The following is a 23,448-nucleotide window of genomic DNA, read 5'->3' on the forward strand; positions in this document are numbered from 1 at the left end:
AAAGATACAGGAATTCTTCTAGTTCATCATGTTCCCATAAAAATCCATCCACAACAGAAATTTTGTTACCAAAACAGAACCCACATCCAAAACAAAAAAATCCCCAGACCCAGCAGTTGAAAGCTCTCTCTCTCTCTTTCACACACATGCACATTCAGATGTCTCACATAATGAGAGAGGGTAGCTGAAAAGGCTATGTAGAAATCTTCTAAACTATAGCATACTGAATCAAGTATTGGGAAACTTGGCCAGATCATTAAACTAAATATTAGTTTACTTTCTTTTCACCCTTCTGAAATGTGAAATACATGAAATCAGTGTATAAGTAGTGTTAAGTTCTAATATTTTAAAATGCATATTTCATTTGATTATATCCATACCCCTGGGACTACAGCATGCCAATAAAATAACTGATTAATCCGTATACTTCAATAGTTTAAAGACTCCGACAATTCCCTTTTCCTAGGCTCTCCATAAAATGGATTCATATAGGTTTTCCACATCCTCATGCTACTTCTGGTAATCAAAGAAAAGTTAGCCTTTCAACATAATTCTTTATCCCTTTTCCTAAATAAAGCCATTTCTCAGTTAGCCAATCCCACTGTTTTCAAACATACTTAATTTTAAGCATATACTTAAATTTACAGCACTGAAGCATGTGCTTATGTGCTTTTATATATTGGTGCCATAAGAACTAGCCATGACAGGTGCTGAGTGCTATCAGTGAATGGGAACTGTGAGTGCTCAAAAACCCCACAAAAAGCACTTAGCAACTTCTAATAATTTGCAAAACTTACTCCTCATCTAATCAGATATCATTAAAACAGGTGCTACAACTAATATACACAAACTGTACAGGCAGTAATTGATGCATAACAACAAAACTTACCATCTTGATCTGTGGTAACTGTGATAGCTGTGAATGGCTTGGGGGAGAAACTCAGCTCAGAGACTCCATTCATGGCTTCTATTTCAAAGGTGTAGTTCACATGAGACACAAAATCAAGTACAGTCACAGATGAGTTAATCAGGCCTGTATGTCTTGGGATGAAACGGATACCTCCACCGCATATCTCACATTGGCTGGTGTCTGATCCACATTTCTTACAGATGACACTGTAGGTTAGATCTTTTCTCCCCCCTGTGTCACTAGGTGGGCTCCATTCCAACATAAGAGCTGTTTCATTAATATTAAAAATCACATTCCGTGGAGCAGAAGGTGGCCCTAGAAAAAAAGAAAACAGTTAAACTATCCTTATTGTGTAGTTTGGAAAAACAGAGAGCTTGAGCTATTGATTTATAATGACAAACTAAAAGAGTTCAATGTATACATATATATATATATACACATACACATATGCAAACTATACAATTTGGGTTAGTGACAAGTAGAACGGAACAGTCTAAATTATCTAAACATTTAAAATATTTGAAAGTTAAATATTAAGGAGGGGAAATAATTATCTGAGATTGTATAGAATGATATAAAAATGAATGGGGTGAAATTAAGAGATAATTTAAGATAAACATTAAAAATATCCCACTATTTGGGACATTCAAAAACTAGGCCTGACAAAACAAGAATTGCATGCTAAATACCCACAGGGCAAGTGGGAAGTAGGCATAGATTTTTTGCCCCCAAGATATATTTTGTTTATTTTATTTCTATTATGGTAGGCTTTTTAGGATGTCTTTTTAATCTGTTTTGCTATTCAGATTTTAAATGAATACATTTTAAAAACAGTAAATGTATAATAGGGAATAATTCTGCTCAGACAGAGAAGAGAGGGAGAGAGTGGGAGATAAACTAAACTGAGTTTTTTCCAATCCCTGACCTGCTATTATTCTACAACTCATCCAAAAGATGGCAGCTCCACTGAGGTTCAAAGGGCTCACGAGTATCACTCTGGGATACTATTCAGTAATGATTCAGAGGAAATGATGTCATTTGCTGACCCATCAACACCACTATTATTATGATGATGATCTCCATCCAAATTATGAACCTGTCCAGAACCCATTTAATTTGTGAGGCTTGACAGGATTCTGTTATAAATTGGTGTTACTGCAAGTGAAGGTCCATTACTATTGTTATAAAAGTTCATTATTACTCAGTTTCCTGATCACCATTCTGCTGTCCAGTAAGACACAGAGCAACCATCAGAGATGTCTGGTGATTAATATAGAAATAGAAGCCAAGAGAATCTTGGACTGTAATTTTAAAGGTAGATCAACATTTGCAAATGAAGGTGTCTAACACCATAAAAGGCACATGAATAAAAACGGTCTGATTTTCAGAGGTGCTGAGCACTTGGAGCTCCCTTTCACCTCAGGGCGAGTTCCAAGTGTTCAGCAGCAACTCTTAAGGCCAGGTCACTTATTTGGGTTTCTAATTTTGTCATGACAATATTGGCCTGTAATGACGAGAGGTCAAAAATCATGGTAGGGTTGTGTTCCTTTGCAAACCATTAAGTTCAGCAGATTCAAGAAAGCTCTAGGAATTTGGCCCCAAGGTATTTTCATGGCTCCCTTGCCTCCCACAGAACCACACCTCCTCCTATGCCAAACAGCTGGCTCTCTCCCCTGACTGGCCCAGGAAAGCACCTAACCTTGCCTTAGATGTCTTAGGATGGCATAGGCAGGAGCAGGAGGAAACTATAATGCCTAAGTCTAGGTGGAATTCTCCTGGCCTCTTCTCAGGATCTTCAGAGGTTTCTAAAAAGCCTCTCCCCCAACCATGGTCTTTAGGAATGCCACCAGCACCTAGAAAAGGCGGATGCCTCGCTGGTTTCATTTCTGATCTCCTCTGATCCTTGATTCAGCCAAGAAAGGCATCCATTTATCTACTGAACTGGCTGCAGAGAAGCACTTAAATCCTTAGTGTGGTAACTCAGGAAGACCTGGGTTTTCCAAGCAAACACGATAGCTATGATGCCACAAACTCCAGGGCATCGTTGCTCGGAAACCCCAAGGGAGGTTTTGAACTACCCTGCTAAACATTACAGGATTTCTCTGCAGCTGATTCAGTAACAGTTAGTTGGGAATGGGAGTGTTAGTGGCAGGGGACTGTGACGGGGCACACTTGCCCCCCATTGGTACTGTGGGGGTTACCTCTACTCTCTGGGCTGACGAGGCCATGTCCCCGCAGCCTTGGTGGGTATGCTCCAGCTGGAGACTAGATATAAAAGGGAGCAGCTCAGCTCATTCAGGGCTGACCGCGAAGGAGGGAGGACGCATGACGCAAGCTCCATCCTGGGAACCGTGAAAGCCCCAGATGGTGGAAGGCAGGGACACTGATACTCTGGAGGACACCCAAGGAGAGGAGCCCAGAGACCCTGGAGCCACTGCATCAGGAACAGGGTAGAAAGTAGTTCAGGGGGACTAGTTATTGTGCCACGTAGGGTCAGCATGTTTCCGGTGGGCATACTTGCCCCTGACATGGCCCTGAGCTGGGACCTTGTGGAGCAGGGAAGGCCCGGTTCCCCTTACACGGCCACCACCCCCACTCAGGTGGTGGCCCATGCCCCTGACCGGTGGCCAGGCCAAACAGCCTTACTGAAGAGGGCCATTATACTGACTCTGGTCATTGGGCCACGCAGCCCTGCTGAACAAAGCATGACCCTGACCCTGGCCACTAGGCTGTACAACCCTTCTTATTGACTCTGGTCGCTAGGCCACACAGCTCTGCCAAACCGGGCAGCCCTATGGACTCTGGCTGCTAGGCCACGCAGCTATGCCGAACAGAGCAGCCCTATTGACACGGATTGCTAGGCCATACATCCCCGAGAGAGGGACACCATATTGACTTTTACCCTAGGCCAGGGGTCTCCAAACTACGGGCTGGATCCAGCCCAGGGCTTCCATTTGTCTGGCCCTCCAACCAACAGGGGAGAAGCGAACAGCGGAGTAGGCAGGCCGAGCAGGCAGTGGGAGGGGCTGCTGGCAGCAGCTCAAGCGGGGAGGTAGCACAGCAGAGCTGTGCAGAGGGGTGAGTGCCTCCGGGAGCCAGTGGCCGCCCAAAGGGGAGCCAACTTAGGGGAGAGTCATTGCGGCAGCCGAGCAGGTACAGGGAGAAGCAAACAGGCAGGCTGCAGCTGAGTAGGCATGCCGAGCAGGCAGGGGGAGGGGCTGCCGGCAGCAGCTCACGTAGGGGAGGTGGGTAGCTCAGTTGAGCTGTGCGGAGGAGTGAGTGCCCCCGGGAGCCAACTTAGGGGACAGTTGCTGCTGCAGCCGAGCCTTAGAGTAAAAATACAAGCCAGATGCTTAATTACATCTCCAATAAATGGAGTAAAGAAGATGGAAATTAACAATTTCATAATGGTTACATTTTAACTACAGCACTAATAGAACCAAACAGTCCCAACCAACAATGGGAACCTGGAGCTTCTCTTACCAAAGTACAGCCCAACTTTCAATCCTTTGTCATTTTCTTCAGCAGAGCAGGCACGCCTAGCAGGCACAGGGAGAAGGGAGCAGGCATGGGGCAGAGCAGACCCAAACAGGGGAGCCTTATTTAGAATTTAATGCAATAATGACACCTTAGAGTAGTGTTGTTTTTTAAATGATTTTGCATATATTTAATTTCTTTCACAGTTGCTTCGGCCCACGAAGCCCCTTCAAAAATCTAATATGGCCCTTGCCTCATAAAGTGTGGAGACCCCCAACCAAGCTATCCCAAGACAAGTGATGGTTGTGTAGACTCAGCCGCGGTGCCATCATTACCCCCACCCCCTCCCAGGAAGGGATGCGGTGCACTTGCCTCGCAACAGGGACACTTTTTTTTCTTCCCACTTAACACCTCATAAGACCTTGAATTGAATGGGGAAGAACAAAAAGGCGGCGGTATAGAAGCAGAAAAAAAAAAATGCTTCTTAACCACTTTGGGGAAGATCATAGAGCGAGTTGCACAAGATAGACCAGGAGTCATGTCATCAGCACCTACTTCCCCATAATGACAAACAAAGTGAGATTTGGTGGACAAATGGAAAAGGAAGGAAAGATACACCCTAGTTGGAGAAAAGGTGAAAGTTTTTTAATGGAGATTCTGAGTTGTGTAGAACCCAAAACTCCATGTGACCTTCTAGGTTGAACTTGCAAAATGATCCAGTGCAAATGGACAATGCATTATTCTCCACATGACTAACATGAACTGAACCCTGCTACTGTGATCTTAGGCAAATCACTCAAACGCCTTAGGTACCAACCCTGAGACCATGTCTACACAAGCGGTTCTCAAACTGTGGGTCGGGACCCCAGGTTTGGTTGCAACCCTCTTTGAATGGGGTTTCCAGGGCTGGCTTAGACTTGCTGGGGCCTGGAGCTGAAGCCTGAGCCCCACTGCCCAGGGTCAAAGCCAAAGCCCTAGAGCTTCATCCCTGGGCGGCAGGACTCATGTTGCAGGCCCCCTGGCTGGGGCTCAAGCCCTTGAGCTTCAGCTTTTGCCCCCCTGCCCTGAGCTGCGGGGCTCGGGCTTGGGCTTTGGCCCCCTGACCTGGGGCAGTGGGGTTCAGGCAGGCTCAGGCTTCAGTCCCCCCTCCTGGGGTTGTGAAGTAATTTTTGTTGTCAGAAGGGGGTTGTGGTGCAATGAAATTTGAGAACCCCTGGTCTACACTATGTAGTAGGGTTGTGATTTCTTGGATTGTGTGCATATACTCGCGCTAGCTGTCGTTGAGCTATCCCAAGTATAAATAGCAGTACCACCCCAGTAGCATGGGGAGTGGCAACAGAGGCCCAGTTGAGCAGCACTGGCTCAGCCGTGCCTCTGCTGCCACTACCCATGTGACCGTGGCTACACTGCTATTTATACTCACACTAGCTTGATGAGCACTAGTGTGAATATGTCTACACGAACAGGGGACTGACCCCCCCAGCTCATAGTGTAGACGTAGCCTTAGAGACTGATATAAAACCATGGCAGAAGCCCATCGCCTAAATATTTGGAGCCAAGGACAGCATAGGGGATGGAAGAAAGGCAGAAATTATACCATTACGAGAATCTTAAGAATTAAAACCCCAATCTCTTTAATCTTATAGTATTTCAATGAATCACTGAGCAGCATGAGCTATCCAAAGCTAATTTTTCACACAACACAAAATATGCTCACAAAAGAATTCAGAATAAGAAATGGAGACCTGTCAAAATGCAAAGCCTCAAGGCCTAGTTCCTAAAATACACCAGAGGAATGTATAATCTCCAACTGACAATCTTTTTTTTCCCCCCAGGAGTTGACTAAGCATCATATTTACAGTTCTCAAAATAAAATTAGTGTGCACTTGGTTGAGTAGTGAATGGTTCGCAAGGCTTTGAGAAGTTTAAAGATGACTTATGATTTATCATTCCACATTCCCCAAAATTACATTTCTATAGCTTTTCATGATTTATACAACCTGCCAGTGAATCGTGACTACAAAGTTTTGATGAGATATCATTTAAACTTTGAGTACAGACAAAGCATTTTATGGCTTTAGAAATCATGAAGCAGATGTAAAGATCCTACTGTACATTTACAAACCATTCCGTATAACTCTAAAATAAAATATATTGCATGCAACACGTTGAATGTCACATAGAGTCCATGGAAAGAGGCCCAAGAATTAAAATATTATATTCTCCTTTAGAACAATTTTTAGTCAATTAAAAAAAAATCGAAGAACCAGGCATGTAAAAAAAAATCTCAATTTTTTTTTAAAACCCTGACTCCTGTACTTTACAACATGGGGGGCAGGGTCTTGTGCCCAAGGAAAGCACCTACTGGGGATTTTTGACCTAAGAAACAAGAATATGGTATATAAAGCACTATTATTTCAGAGCTTCAAAATCTTCATTTATAAATCAGGCTCTTTAGGGATGAAATAAAATGTTGTACATAAATACTATTTACTGATGATTCAACACCATAGATGTACATGTTTTTGTAAGATATGTACATCTGTTGTAGGCCTGATGCTCCAATTTAATTTTTAGAACTGAAACTGTTTGATAGAATGCAAAAGTAATGGTTTATAAAATCAACTACTCCAGCATTTCTGACAAGATGTTCATCTGAAGACTGAGATAAATCTGGTTTATTAAAATTCTGCTGTTTTTAAAGATGCCTCTGAATATTTACATAAAACACACCATCAGAAAACTGATATTTTACTTATAAAAATGCACAAAATGATCTATGATCCCACATATACAGACTCAGACAGAGCAATGATAATTAATGTTCATTTTAATAGAGAAACATGACTACAGTATCACAGCTTAAAAATATATATATATATCAGAATTTATCAACAGCTACCACAGTATTGAATGTAAGATAAAGCAGTATTTCTCTATATTAACAGTAGGAAATAATGACAGTATCTCTCGGATACTGAGAGGTATGGTAACTTTTTGGAGACGTTCATTTTCTCATGGAGATTGCTATACCTTATATTTAATGGAACAGCTGGTGTTATTAGCTAGTGTTTTAAAGGATAAAAGCTCACCTTGCTAGCTGTGGTGTCTCTTCTGCCTTCTCTTTGGATGTAAAGGGGCAGGGGGAGATCCCAAGTGGGGGCAGCTAGGAGATTGCTAAAACACACTTCCCCTGGTTTTCCCTCCCTCTTCTTGCCGCTTTTACATATGAGGAAGAGAAGGATGCTGCTACTTTTTCACTCCCTCTGCCCCTTCCCTCCCCCCGTCCCACTCCCGCACGTGATGGGAAAGGCTATTTCACATGGCGTCTAGGTAATGATGACCGTTCTGCTGCCATTGGACAGTGGACCCATGAGTGGCCAGCTGATTAGCTCTCATCAGCCAAGGTCAGAGGATGGGGGTGGCTACTGCCTGATCTTGCTACTGGACTCTGCAGCCATTTTGGACTCTGTTGCAGCCCAACCCTAACCAAACCTTATCTACTGAGTTGGATCTCTTATGACGACAGGGGTTTGGCTGATTGGCAAACTTTGTTTGGGATCTGGAAGCGATTTTTCCTGCATGGCAATATTGTCAAGCTGCCATGTGGATTTTTCCACCTTCCATCCATCATCTTGGAGGTCCAGTTTTGGGACTTTAAAAGAATCCAATGTGAAGTCTCTGTTACCCAATGGACTGCTTGGCAAAGGCCCAGAGACCTGAACTGAACAGTAATGGGCTATGTCCCCACCTCCTATGCAGTTTTGGGCTCCCCTCCTCTCATCTCTCCAATATCCTGTGTGGAAGACAAGAATGGTTTCAGCTTTGGCTTCTAGCCAGGGATCTTGGGCAGGCCTGAGGATGTAGAGGGGGCATTGCCCTCATATCCACCTTCATGTTTACAGAACCTGGGGCCCTCAGTTCCCACTTGAAATCTGCACTGGAACAGTCTTGCTGGTTTGTGACTCCCCATTTGTTAAAGGCTGTAGCCTCTGCATTTACCCATACTATGGCATACATGTTTCACTGTCTCCACATTCACATCAATAAGTTATCTCACACGTTACAGTTGTTTTCTTCTAACTAGGTCAAAACACACAAATCTGTTTTCCTCTGACTTTTAGTCCTTTATTTGAGTATACCTAGTAGAATAAAGAGATTACCCACACTGCCTGAGCAACATAACAATAACTGCTATTCCACTCCAAAGCCAAAAAGTGCACAAAATGATTATATATCAAGTACTAAAGCATTTACACTGTAGCAAGCAGTAACGTTACAGGTATGGTACTTATCAGCATCATAATACTGTTATAGGCTGGTTTGTCAAAAGGATAGGAATTTAGTTTGCTAGTAATAAAACAGGTTTCCATTGATTCAAACTGAAGTATGGCACTATTTCAGTATATCAAAGCAACTAGCTACACATACACAAAGTAACAGCAAATAATGTCCTTAACATGAATACACACATATACATCCATATATACACATACATAAAATTAAGAAAATAGGAGAAAAGATTAATAGTTTGATTTTAAAAGGTCGCATATTAACTAAGGTACTTTTCTTACCTTTAGCCTCCCCATATCCTGATACTTAAAGCTTTTATTTTTTTCAGGCATTCCAATACTAATCTTAGCTTTAACAATGTTATTTGTAACTAATGTTCTACCAGTAATTAATCTTTCTACTTTTCTTTTGATAACCAGAGTCCCAAAACAGTCAGAATTACACCGTATATGGAACCAATGTTTCCTTTTCTCATTCCTGCTCACCAGACCCACTTTGCCTTGTCTTCTTTTCTTATGTTTCCTTCTAATTCTGATTCTGCAAACATCTGTTAAAAAATTACTTCATGTATGCAAATAGTTCCACTGATTCCAGTGGGACTACTCACATGTGCAATGATATTCACATGTGTATTTGTTTGCAGGATAAGGGGCTTTATGCTCTGATCCTGCAATGAGCTCTGAGTAGTTGGGCCCCACATCCACACAGGACCCAAATAACTCCAATAGGGATACACAGACGTCGGGATCCACCCACACAAAGCTCATTGCACTCTTGTGGCCATAGACTGAAAGTGCTTTGAAACAGATTCGGTGTCTTCTTAACTTGTCCGTAAGGTACTAAATTATTCACCCCAGTAGTACCATATTAATAAATTCAATTCTAACAACAATTTGTTTGTGTCTAAATGTTTGCTTTAACTATGGTATCTAATGTGCATAATGACTGCTTGGGTTGGGGATATGGTGGGGTATGCCTATCACTGACAGCATGTTACAGGGTATATTTGGTTAATGTTTTGCTCCCCTGACCAGTATATTTTCTTCTGTTTTTTGGCACGTCCAGGAGTAATCTTGAAATGTACATGTCTCAATCTGAGGTTAAAGGACTGTTTAAAAGATCCTGACCCGAATATCAAAAGAACATTTATGTTCAGCAGGGATAGCTGGTTTCTCTAGGGGAGAATAAATAAAAGAGGCTGATTATATAGTTACTGGAATAATATTTAATCAGAGAGGGTTGATATACAATGTATTGATTTATGCATTCTTTACAAGTATTTTCTCTTGTTGTGGGATAGTTTGTAAGTGGCTTTATGTGTTTGTCAACAATCTGGGCAGTTAAAGTTGGAAAAATATAGCTTTTCCTGCATGTACTTGCAATTTGGAGCTCTCTCTAAGAGAGGCACAGCTAAAAATGTTTTTAGATTTGGTGATGTGGGAGATTATGTGAATTCTGACCATAAATCTTGTGGCTTTCTCGGAAATGTAGTTAAGTAACTGAGTGGCTATTTTATTACAGGTGTTTATTTGTAATGGTTAAATGGTGGTTTTAGTGGTTTTACTAAGATGAGTTTTGTATTCATGGTGGTGATAAATTAGTTGCTATATTTGGAACACATGCAAATTAAACTGGGTTTTTTTTAGTGGACAAGAATATTTTTGAATGGGTGATCATGGGTACTCTCTGCCTATATAGAATGTTGAGTTCAGCAGCCAGACACCTTTTATCAGCAGGAATCAGTTACTATTACAGGTACCAGGGGACAATTTAGAACCCTGGTTCTACCATTAGGCTGTCAGAAATATTATGGCTCATTCATGGTGAAAATGAACAGATAAAATACTTCTGCTCAGTTTCAGCAGTTATTTTTGTATTTTGCCTTCTTTATTCTTTTTAAATTAAACTTTAAATAACTGTTTTCTGGTTCATAAATGTGACACTGAAATATGTCTAATACTGCAAAACTGAAATTTAATTAAAATATTTATAAATACAATTTACCACCACATGCAATCATATTAACCAACAGTTTGCCATTGTTTTCATCCTTCAGACTACTTAGTGATAGACGAACTCCGTCTGTAACCTTGGCAATGTTAACTTCAACAAAACTTTCTAAAAGTGGCCACAAATTTTGTGTGCCTCAGTTTTAGGACCCTCAGCTTGAGACAGATGTGCTGATCCCACAATTTCAAACATAATGACTGGGGACCTGTGTGTGTTCAAAAGTCTTTCAAAATCAGGGTCTAGGTGTCTAAATTTGGGGCACTTAAAAATGGAGGCACCCAAAATTAACAAACACTTCTAAAGATTTTTGAAGTCCTTAAATTCGCTGTATGTATTTGGCCATCTGAAAAACTAGAATAATTTATGTCTATTTATCCAGGAGACATGTTGTGAGGATTAAATAATTAATGGACCTAACAAAGTCCCATTGTTTAGGTCAATGGAGAGTTTTAGGTATGCAAGGAACACAGGATCAGTCTTAGTAGCCCTGATCATGCTTGCACGTGTGTTTAACTTTACACCCATTAAAGTTAATAGGAATACTCATGCATTTATAGCTAAGCATGCGTGTAATTGTTTGAAGGACTGAAGCCAACGTTTGTAAAGTGGGTTGAATGTAGTACTATTTAAGAGATAAATATTATGATGATTATCATTGTAGTTCAGTTTCAATGCAATACTTGACTGGATTTGGCAGTTCAAGACAAAGTAATTAAAGTAGATCCAAGTATCAAGAGCACGGCTCTCATATTTCTTTGGCTTTATCTCTGTTAAATTTCTGCCAGATTTCTGTCACTCTCTATAGATGGTATCAGTACAGGAATGAATATTGTAGATAAAACTATTTGACACTTGTTGTTTTGTTGTAATTTTGTACTAGGAAGTGATATATTCAGGGTTTGGGGCTTTTCCTTAGTTATAATAGAAAACATGAATTATTGAGTATTCATATTTCCTTGAATAGGAAGAATGTTATCATTTATGTTGGGGATGTCTGAAAGTATATAACTGTCCGCCTGCAGATACTGCAGAAAAAACAGACACCCTTCATACTCAAGGGCCCTCATGCTAATTTGCATGCCGATTAAATAGCTTTTTAATTGCCGTTAAATTATGCCAGCTAAACTGTGATTTCATGCAATTATTAAGCTGTAATGACATGCAGTGAATCATTTACTAAGATTTAGAAATTGGAACAAAAAGAGACAATTAATTCTAATCCTCAGATTCAGCTAAATTATGTGTCACTGGGCTTTTATGAATGTGGTCTGATTGCTTTGTTATCATTTATAAATTATACAAAGATTTTTTGACACCTTGAAAAAAACTTGGCAGCAATAACCCTTATGCAGACATCTGTGTGCAAAGCTCTTAGGGATTTCCTAATACCATGGGGGCGGTTTAAGGGAAGCAAATGAATTGGTGAAAATGAAGGGTTTATTTCACCCTCTCCTTTCAGCAAACTTCATGACTGTTCTGATTATGTACAATAAAGTTAATTATTGTTAATACTTAATATCAGATACTTTCTACATAAGAAAATACTGTCTACTACTCCGAGCTGGGGCAGGGAGTTAGGGTGTAGGAGGGGGTGAGGGCTACGACTCCGGTTCTGGGCTCAGGGGTGGGGTTGGGGATGAGGGATTTGGGGAGCGGGAGGGGACTCCGGGTCGGGGTGCATAAGGGGGTGTGGGGTCGTGGCGCCGCGTACTGCAGCTCTAAGGAAGTGTCTGCCAGGTCCCAGCGGCCTCTAGGCAAATGGGCGGCCAGGCGGTTCTGCACGGTACATGCTGCCTTCCCAGCTCCTATTGGTCCCAGTTCCTGGTCAATGGGAGCTGTGGAAATGGCATTGGGGGCAGTGGCAGTGCACGGAGCCTCCCAGTCCTTGGCCGCCCCAGCCCCTAGGGCAGTAGTGGGCAACCTGAGACCCCCCTGACCGCACGCGGCCCGTCAGTGTAATCCACTGGGGGGCTGCGAGACAGTGTTTACATTGTTTACATTGACTGTCCGCAGGCACGGCCGCCCGCAGCTGCCAGTGGCCACGGTTCGCCGTTCCCAGCCAATGGGAGCTGCGGGAAGCATGGTGGGCAGCATCGCGGGCCGCAGGGACACACTGGCCACCGCTTCCCGCAGCTCCCATTGGCTGGGAATGGCGAACCGCGGCCACTGGGAGTTGCGGGCAGCCGTGCCTGTGGACGGTCAATGTAAACAAACTGTCTCACGGCCTGCCAGCAGATTATGCTGATGGGCCGCATGCCCACCACTGGCCTAGAGGCTGCAGGGACCTGGCAGATGCTTCCAGGAGCTAAGCAGAGCTAGGGCAGGCAGGGAGCCTGCCTTAGCCCCAGGCCCCCGCTGTGCTGCCGACTGGACTTTTAACGGCCTGGTCAGTGATGCCAACTGGAGCAGCCAGTGTCCCCTTTTGACCGGGCATTCTGGTTCAAAATCGGACACCTGGCAACCCTAGGCAGAGGACAGGAGCAATGCAGCTACAGAACAGCAGGGGTAGGGGCACCTGAATACACGCCACTGTGCACGGCCCTTGATTCACTCCTGGGCAGCTGCATGAGTGCACAGCTTAGGGAGAGCATAGCTGGGAAGAAGGGGAAGGGGAAGAGGAAAGGGTCCAGCTGGGTGTAAAACAGTTTGCTGGAAGAGACATGGCAAATAGGCCCATAGGACCAAATAGTATTCAAAAGTTAGTGTTTCCCCTCCCCAGTATCAACCAATTCAGAAGATCAGCCTGTTTGTCCACAACTAAAGACGATTCTTGGCCCTAAACTGAACACCATATCCAATCTGAATACATTCAGGGTGAAGTCCTGGCCGCACTGAAGTCACCAGCAAAACTCTCATTGGTGGACAGGATTTTATCCTGAGATTTTTGGAATGCTCAGAATTGGGATCTGAATTTTGTGCCTTGAGCCCATCATTATACTAACTAATACCTACATAGTGCAACTTGATACTGAGTGGCAAATTAAATTTACAAACCAGAAAGGAAGTTTTTCCTAATGATTAGAGCAAGGTCTGTGTGCTAAGAATTCTGGGTTCTATTCCTCTCTCTGCCACTTATTCTTCCTCTAACCTCTATGTCTCTGTTTATCTATCTGTAAAATGGGATGATACCCATATGACAGGGATATTGTGCGTCTTCATTAATTCAAGTTCTTGAAGTTCTTTGGCGGTCCATGAATGAAAAGCACTATTGTCTGTACAGAGAGGAAAGATAAATAGTAAAGAAATACATATATAATTAAGAGTATAGGCACCATAAATAAAAAACAAAACCCAAGGATTTGTTTTGTTTTTATTTTGCAGCTTCAAGACAATGGTGGTTTCCTACATAACTATTTACAAGTTTTAATATAAAGAATATTGTTTGGGTTGTTTTTTGTGAGTGGTGATGTAATTTGAAATTATGTAAGCATAGCATAATAAGAAATTTGTTCAGACTCATATACTTAATTTAAGTATAAATGCCTTTGATCTTGAAAAAGATAGATTTTTTTTCTAATCACACTCTAGTGATGTTAGACTTTATGTACATAGTGACCACTTAATATAGTCAAACATGATATTTTTCTTGATCATCTGGCACAGCATGCTGAAATATCAAGCATATTGCTTTATTATGTTCTCCATTGTCTAATTATACTCTTCTTCTGACTGGTAATAGACATTCCTCAACCATTAGACATCTTCTGTTCTCAGTTCTGTCCTCATAGAATATCAGGGTTGGAAGGGACCTCAGGAGGTCATCTAGTCCAACCCCCTGCTCAAAAGCAGGACCAATCCCAACTAAATCATCCCAGCCACGGCTTTGTCAAGCCTGACCTTAAAAACCTCTAAGGAAGGAGATTCCACCATCTCCCTAGGTAACGCATTCCAGTGTTTCACCACCCTCCTAGTGAAAAAGGTTTTCCTAATATCCAACCTAAACCTCCCCCACTGCAACTTGAGACCATTACTCCTCATTCTGTCATCAGCTACCACTGAGAACAGTCTAGAGCCATCCTCTTTGGAACCCCCTTTCAGGTAGTTGAAAGCAGCTATCAAATCCCCCCTCATTCTTCTCTTCTGCAGACTAAACATCCCCAGTTCCCTCAGCCTCTCCTCATAAGTCATGTGCTCCAGCCCCCTAATCATTTTGTTGCCCTCCGCTGGACTCTTTCCAAATTTTTCCACATCCTTCTTGTAGGGTGGGCCCCAAAACTGGACACAGTACTCCAAATGAGGCCTCACCAATGCCGAATAGAGGGGAATGATCATATCCCTCGAACTGCTGGCAGTGCTTCTATGTATTCAGCCCAAAATTAGCCTTCTTAGCAACAAGGGCACACTGTTGACCGATATCCAGCTTCTCGTCCACTATAACCCCTAGGTCCTTTTCTGCAGAACTGCTGCTTATACACTCGGTCCCTACTCTGTAGCGGCGCATGGGATTCTTCCATCCTAAGTGCAGGACTCTGCACTTGTCCTTGATGAACCTCAGATTTCTTTTGGCCCAATCTTCTAATTTGCCTTGGTCCCTCTGTATCCTATCCTTACCCTCCAGCGTATCTACCTCTCCTCCCAGTTTAGTGTCATCTGCAAACTTGCTGAGGATGCAATCCATGCCATCCTCCAGATCATTAATGAAGATATTGAACAAAACCGATCCCAGGACCAACCCTTGGGGCATTCTGCTTGATACCAGCTGCCAACTAGACATGGAGCCATTGATCACTACCCGTTGAGCCCGATGATCTAACCAGCTTTCTATTTACCTTATCGTCCATTCATCCAGCTCATACTTCTTTAACTTGCTGGAAAGAATACTGTGGGAGACCGTATCAAAAGCTTTGCTAAAGTCAAGGAATAACACGACCACTGCTTTCCCCTCATCCACAGAGCTAGTTATCTCACCATAGAAGGCAATTAGCTTAGTCAGGCATGACTTGCCCTTGGTGAATTCATGTCGACTGTTCCTGATCACTTTCCTCTCCTCTAAGTGATGGCATGGATTGCACCCTCAGCAAGTTTGCAGAATTAATTCCTTGAGGACCTGCTCCATGATTTTTCCAGGGACTGAGGTGAGGCTGACTGGTCTGTAGTTCCCCAGATCCTCCTCCTTCCCTTTTTTAAAGATGGGCACTACATTAGCCTTTTTCCAGTCATCCAGGAACTCCCCCGATCGCCATGAGTTTTCAAAGATAATGGCCAATGGCTCTAAAATCACATCCGCCAACTCCTTTAGCACCCTCGGATGCAGTGCATCCGTCCCCATGGACTTGTGCTTGTCCAGCTCTTCTATATAGTCCTGAACCACTTCTTTCTCCACAGAAGGCTGGTCACCTCCTCCCCATGCTGTGCTGCCCAGTTCAGTAGTCTAGGAGCGGACCTTGTTCGTGAAGACAGAGGCAAAAAAAGCATTGAGTACATTAGCTTTTTCCACATCCTCTGTCACTAGATTGCCTCCCTCATTCAGTAAGGGGCCCACACTTTCCTTGACTTTCTTCTTGTTGCTAACATACCTGAAGAAACCCTTCTTGTTACTCTTAACATCCCTTGTACTCTAACTTTGACCCTCTCTTATATGCAGATAATATCAAAATGTTTCTCTTCTTCATTAATTTCTGGCTCTGACATAACTGATTTCAACTCAATATATCCAAAAATGTTTTAAATTGATAAGAATGCCACAACATTCAAAACTCAGCCATTTTTCTCTCTCTCCTCAATACATTAAAGTTTATATATATTTAAATGATTCTATTTCACAAGAATTGAATGCTAACTTGTTTGAAGTTTGCAACAGAGCTCTAGCTTTGTGGGTTTTTAAAAAAATAATAATAATGTAGGCTTCTTGTACATCTAATGTTGAATGTGCTGAAAATTCACAGAATTATCTTAATAAGACGATTGTAGCACAAACACAATTTGAAAGAACCAGATCATTACTGGGTATTAAACAGAGACATGGCATTTCTTCACAGAAAACTTGAGGTCTTAGAAAATTTTGCGAAGTCAAGCCAGACTTGTCTTCATTAAATGAAGTAACAATATTTTATACCTAAATAGTGTGCTCCTGTCGCTGGTTCTATGCTCTCAGATGGAACACATATTGTTACTTTGGGACCAACAAATTAATATCAGTGAATAATGAACCAACGATGAAAATCCAGGGGAACTATTTTATTAACTGACAAGAAAATTTATATTTTTACATTGTCCCCAGACATGAGCAAATTGATCCAATGAGAAGAAAAATGTCTCTGTAGTCAGAATTTCTGCCTCCAGGTTTTCATACATTAGTTTTGTTTCCTGTCAAACATTACAGGATTTCATTTACATTTTGAAAAGACTAAATAATTTTCATTATCACAGCTGTATAAAAAGATCTCATTGTCTTTTGAAAGAAGTGGAAATGCTACAGGGTTTAATTGTACCTGTGTATGACTGAATGCATCTTCCCTGCCCCTCTTCACTTTAGGATTTTTTGGATAGTTAAGCTTTTAGGCCAATCTGTCAGGATGATGCTTGTTTGATATTTATTTTTTATTTAAGCCAGAGGAAAGGAATAAGTACTACCAGTTTTGTCTTCAACTTTATATGTGTCCTCAATGTTTTGAGGGTTTTTGTACAAAGCTATTTTTTTAATAGATGAAATATATATTGCTTCTCAAACGTCAACCCTGTTATCTGTGGGAAGAAATTACATACTCTGTCATTTTTCTTTAAAAAATAAAAAAACACCCACAACAAACCAACCAACCAGCAAACAAAAAATGTTCCTTAAGCTGGGAAACTTTCAGTAATTTTTAGGAGCTTTAAGACTAAAGAGAAACCTGCTGTTTGATTTGTAATTAAGGAAAACATTTTCCTTTGTTTTCTTTTAGAGGGATAGGTCAAAATATTGGCATGCAGAGGTGCCTTCTCTATTATGTAAAAATAAATAAGATGAAAATGAGGGGAATTTCAAACACTGTTACAGATCAGACTTACTGGTACATGCCATAGTTGGTGGATCTTTCTCAGCTCTGAAGTAACCTTTTTCACACTGACAGACAAAAGTTGCTTCTACATAGGTTAAACTGTGTGGAGGGCACTTGGAACACTTTATATTCCCAGCAAATGCTTTATAGAATCCTGGCCTGCAAGCTGTAAAAACAAGAAAACAATTATTCATTATTATCAGTAGGCTTCTTTCATACATACAGTATGTTCAATGCATTTCCAATGTACCTTCCTTTTCTCTGTAATCTAGATACAGAATACATTATAATCAGAGTATTAATCCTGTACTTGGCTTAATCTTCAGATATATGGACTGAATGAAAAACATCACTAGTCTCAGAACTCCAGGCAGGACAACAATGAAAAGAGGCAAACAGCTCTCAGCAATTTACAGCTGGATTTTAGTCAGCACTGCTGTTAGGTAACTGTTGTACAGAAGTCTCCGGGAATATCACACAGTGTAGAAGCAAGTTGTATGATGTATGCTAGTCCCATCTATCAGTAAAGAGAAAAAGTGGGGTAGGTCATTATCAATTAAGGTATTTCTATGGTCCCCATTACTGAAATAACTGAACACCCTGAAGTCATCAACATATTTATTCTCATAACACCCTTATGAGGTAGGGATGTGTTTGTATACCAGCCTCTGCAGCTGGTAGCTCCGGCAGTGATTTATGTTGTGTAAAAGTGGACCATGATCTTGCACTCTAGGGCTTCACCCTGTACTTCTTGTGGCTATTGACGGGTCTTGAGAGTGGCTTTTCTGGGTCACTGATGATAGTATTGTTCAAGATAGGCGTTAGGCTTGTAAGGATGTGTTTAGCATTTAGACTCTATGAAATGCTTGTAAATTGCTGCATGCATTAATCTCACTTGAAATGTTTGTATTCCAAGCTACAACATAAAATGTGTTTGTTTTATAATGGTAAAAATGCCTGCTCTAAACTTGTGAACTCAGATGGCAAGAGTGGCTGCTCCTCCCTATCTAGGAGGGCTATCAGAATTAAGTGGGCCGTTGTAGGACAAAAGCTTTGTTGATTAGCCCATCCACCCATTGAGAATTACATGCAGAAAGGCTGGTCCCATTGGTCTGAATGCTAGAAGAGGGAAATAAAAATAGCTGACAAAGATTCTTCCATCTGTGCTGTTTGGACTCTTACAAAGGTTGGAGCTAAGAAACAAATAGGCAGAGATCCCCAGGGTCAACCTGAGTTAGTCTTAAAAAGACATTCAGTGCTGACAAATTACGACATCTCTGTCACCTTTTGGAACCAGAGAATGAATTAATTTGTGTATACGTGTTGCCTGCTTTAACCTGTAAATAACTCTCATTTCTTTTTCCTCGTTAACAAATCATTAGTTTACTTTGGGATTAGCTACCTGCATTGCTTTTTGGTGCGAAATCTAAGATAAAACTGATCTGGGGTAAGTAGCTGGCCTCTTGGGATTGGGAGCAACCTGAATATTTTTGGTGTATGTGACCATTTATCATTAAGTCCAGCTTGCCTGGGTGGTAAGATAGAAAGGCAAGCCCACGAGGCTTGCTTGTGACTCCATGGTAAGTTTGCTACAGTGATCCAAGAGTTCACATTTGTTACTGGGTTGGTTAAATCTAACTGTAGAATATACCACCAGTTTGGTGTGTCTGCCCTGCTTTTTGAATATATATATATATTCCCTTATTTCTCATTTAATTGGGTTTCTCTTGTACCTTTGGTGGCTTATTTAAGATTTCTCAGTAGCATTATTTGCTTTGGGCCTAAGATAATATTCCATGTAAATAGCCAAAACTGGGGAAAAAAAAGCCTGTTGAAATCAGACGTATGTTGTTGCGCTGTCTGAAGTGGTTCACAACTGTGAGTACATGAGTACATTAAATGAGAAATAAGGGAATATATATATAATGTTATTAGACTGGTATTGTTGAGGCTGCTTTCATTGAATTCAATGCTCACCGGTGTAGGGAAAAGAATATTGTAAGCAGAGGTGAAAGTAAGCCGGGATGCCCCGGGACGCTGTACTGAACCAGCTTCCCTTTAAATTGTCACCAGAGCCCCGCTGCCACTTCCCCAGGGCTCCGGCAGCAGGGCTCAGGAGGCGATTTAAAGGGCTCAGGGCTCCGGCTGCTGCTGCCGTCACGGGCCCTTTAAATCTCCACCGCCTCCGGCAGTGGGGCTCTAGCGGCAATTTAAAGGGCCTAGGGTGGTAGCAGCAGCTGGCGCCCTGGACCCTTTAAATCGCCTCCTGAGCCCCGCTGCCGGAGCCCTGGGGTAGCAGCAGTAGGGCTCTGGCAGCAATTTAAAGGGCCTGGGGCTCCAGCCGCCACTACTGCCCCAGGCCCTTTAAATCTCTGCCAGCTCCAGCAGACCCTTTAACTTGCCGCCAGATCCCCACTGCCGGAGATTTAAAGAGCCGGGGGAGGTAGTGGTGGCCGGAGCCCTGGGCCCTTTAAACGGCCCCCAAGCCCTGGGGCTCCCAGCCGCCTCTGCAGCTGGTAGCTCCGGCAGTGATTTATGTTGTGTAAAAGTGGACCATGATCTTGCACTCTAGGGCTTCACCCAGTACTGCTTGTGGCTATCGACGGGTCTTGAGAGTGGCTTTTCTGGGGCACTGATGATAGGCAGACTGGGGTGGAGATCATCTACCACCATTCCTTTTGATTGCCAAAAATTGCCTTGTAGGTGCTTATAGATTATTACTATTCAGTCAGTACCCACGCTTGTGAATGTACCAGTACAATAGCACAGTAATAGCCATTTAAGACGTCTCCTCCCCAAGGACCATTCTCCCAAAAATTAATGTAACACATTTATCACCTACATTTTAGGATCTTTGGTTGCCCACTTCATTGTCTATGTTGGATCATATTAAAGAAGTTCTGTATTAAAATCACAAATGAGTTTGATTCCCCAGAGTTTAAATTCCAGGGTATTACTAATTAAGAGGTCTCTTGGTTTTTGGTACTGTTTCTCTCCCTCTATGTGTGAAACTTGCAAGCTGCTAATTGTGTTAGTACATTCGAAGACAGAGTCTGTTCTCAAAGCAATTCACAGAGAGAGAGACTCAAAGCAATACTCTAACAACAGAAACAGCACCCAGAGACTCCCCGCCCTTTTGTTGTATTAACCATTGTGATTAAAATAGAGATAGAGGATGTATGTGGATGGATGCTTGGTGTGGATAATAACTGAATGATCAGGGAGGTGCCAGCCTAAGAATCCAGTGTCCATCGGCTGAAGAAGGCGTCAAGTGGAAATAACCAGAGGACCCCCCGGAGGGCAGACTGGAATCCACCCAACAGCCTCAAGAATGGGAGAACCAAAGAACAAGATAACATCTTGGAGCCGTCAGGAATGTGCTATCTGCTAATTGATTCAGCAACAGCATGATGAAGCAATTCCCATAGACTGGCATAGGAAGAAATTCCTATAAAAATAGACTCTAAAAAGTGATAACTTTGGGGGTCTGATTCTGCAAACCAACTTCCAGGAGCATCAGATGAGCATCTGACAAGGCCCTGCTCCCTCCTCATGTCCAGGCCACCTGGCCAGTGGCTTGGCATGAGCAACTCTAAGGCTGGTAACTATGATAACAACCTTGCAGAACCTGTGTGTGTGGGTGTGTATGTGTGTGTGTGTGTGTTTGTATGAATGAATGTGTGAATAAATATGAGATTGAATGGAATGTTATAGCTATAACTGCTTACTATGATTCTTTCTGTATTCACAATAAATGTGGTATTTTGCCTTTTTCCCTTTAATAAGATCCTGCTGGTTTTTATTTTATTGGTACAACATCTATTGTGTATAACGATTTAACCCCATATTGACCGCTTCATTTCAAGTGACTGCCTCCCTCATATGTTGCCCTTTTTGCTTAGCAATTTGTCCCAATGTGTATTTAGCTTCGATATTCTGCTTCCTCACCCAAACCTGAAGAAGAGCTCTGTGGAACTTAAAAGCTTGTAACTTCCACCAACAGAAGTTGGTCCAATAAAAGATAGTGGCACCTCTCTTATCTCTCTCATATCCTGGGACCAAACACTGCAAAAATTATGATCCACTCAGTCATTCAACAGAAACACAGTATGAGTATTACACAAGATTCAAATTTAAGTCAATGAGAGAGATCCTCAGTCTCTGATCCAGCCCCTGTACACCATTTCTGAGTCTGGAAGCTGGAAAACTGCCTTATTATGACTGATGAGGCGCTTATCATCATCAGGGAATGCTCAGGTTGTGTAGAGTGGTGGGAGTTAGCTACTCTACTCCAGGTTCCAGCCCAGGGCCCTGTGGAATGCAGCTGTCTAGAGTGCCTCCTGGAACAGCTGTGCGACAGCTACAACTCCCTGGTCTACTTCCCCATGGCCTCCTCCCAATACTTTCTTCATCCTCACCATAGGACCTGCCTCCTGCTGTCTGATAATGCTTGTACTCCTCAGTCCTCCTTCTAGGAGCAGTATGCCTTCTCACTCTCAGCTCCCAGTGCCTCTTGCTCCCAGCTCCTCACATGCGCACCTTTTTAAGAAGTGAGCTCCTTTTTAAACCCAGGTGCCCTGATTAGCCTGCCTTAATTGATTCTAGCAGCTTCTTGATTGGCTGCAGGTGTTCTAATCAGCCTGTCTGCCTCAATTGTTTCCAGAAAGTTCCTGATTGTTCTGGAACCTTCCCTGTTACCTTACCCAGGGAAAAGGGACCTATTTAACCTGGGGCTAACATATCTGCCTTTTATCACTCTCCTGTAGCCATCTGGGCCAGCCCTGTCACATCTGCAATATTATTTTGAAACGAATTTCAGATTCACACCACCTATTCTGTGATAGCAGATTTTCTTCCTTCTCCTGCCAACTGCCAAATTTGCACATATGAATCTGCACACCTGTCCGACTGGTTTATTGCTTTCCTGCATTACAAACTCCTATTCAGATAACAAAACAGGACAAAGATTAACTAAAACATGTACGTGCTGTACACAGTCTCACACTCCTTCCAACTTCTCCACCATGAAAGTCTTTGTTATAAATATAATTTTAAAAATTAATTTGGCTTTTTCTGATTTTTACACATTCAGGCGTACCTGCTTCACCCTGCCACAAAAGCTAAAAAGCATTTCTGTTCTCCAGTCATAAGAAACAATGATTTTACCAAAGTAACAATTTAAGAGTGAGGTCCTCTACAAATATGTAAAGACTGCTAGTGACTATGCTCTTTAGAGCTGCATGGTCAGTTCATACTGAGTTTTTTAAATTATCATGAAGTGATATGTAACATATCCTACAGGCCCCGGTGCTGAGTCAAATAGGTTTGACACAAAGACAAGCTCTTCAGTGGCTGGGGCTGAAGGGGAGGGAGGAAACAGAAAGATGGGGGCCTGGAAAAGGCAACAATTAATTATGTATGAGAAAAAAAAATTTCAAATGCAATTTTAAGAGTTTAGCTTGGACCCAACAGCTTTAACCATTTTCGCAGGCGCCTCTCCTACTCCCTGTTGAATGAGCATTAAGGAAGAATGACCTCATCGCACATTAAGCTGCGAGGACCTTTGTCGGGAATGGCGGAGAAGGTGTGTTGCCCACTTTGAGGGTATCTAGAGAGCCAGTGAGTTACCTGCAACATGGAGGCAGCTTCATCCCAGGTCCCGCACAGGTGACCAGAAGATAAGGGGATTATTTATGTGCAAAGTCTGGGGCATGAAAGCCCTGTGTCCAATGCAGGTACTTCACACAGAATGAATACGGTGATCATATCAAATGGATTGGG

General features: G+C 42.3%; 1 protein-coding gene across 1 annotated transcript in view; it reads right to left on the reverse strand.

Annotated features, from left to right (window-relative positions):
- The window catches only part of EPHA6 (EPH receptor A6), an 850,663-nt gene that overhangs the window by 362,717 nt on the left and 464,498 nt on the right, over positions 1–23,448 (reverse strand). The window contains exons 4-5 of the mRNA XM_084646856.1: positions 17,678–17,833; positions 890–1,225 (exon numbers count right to left, since the gene is read on the reverse strand). Coding sequence (XP_084502982.1) covers positions 890–1,225; positions 17,678–17,833 — 492 coding nt within the window. The remainder of the gene's footprint in view (positions 1–889; positions 1,226–17,677; positions 17,834–23,448) is intronic.

The sequence above is a fragment of the Lepidochelys olivacea genome (assembly GCF_965140295.1).
Source record: "Lepidochelys olivacea isolate rLepOli2 genome assembly, chromosome: 1".
NCBI lineage: Eukaryota > Metazoa > Chordata > Testudines > Cheloniidae > Lepidochelys > Lepidochelys olivacea.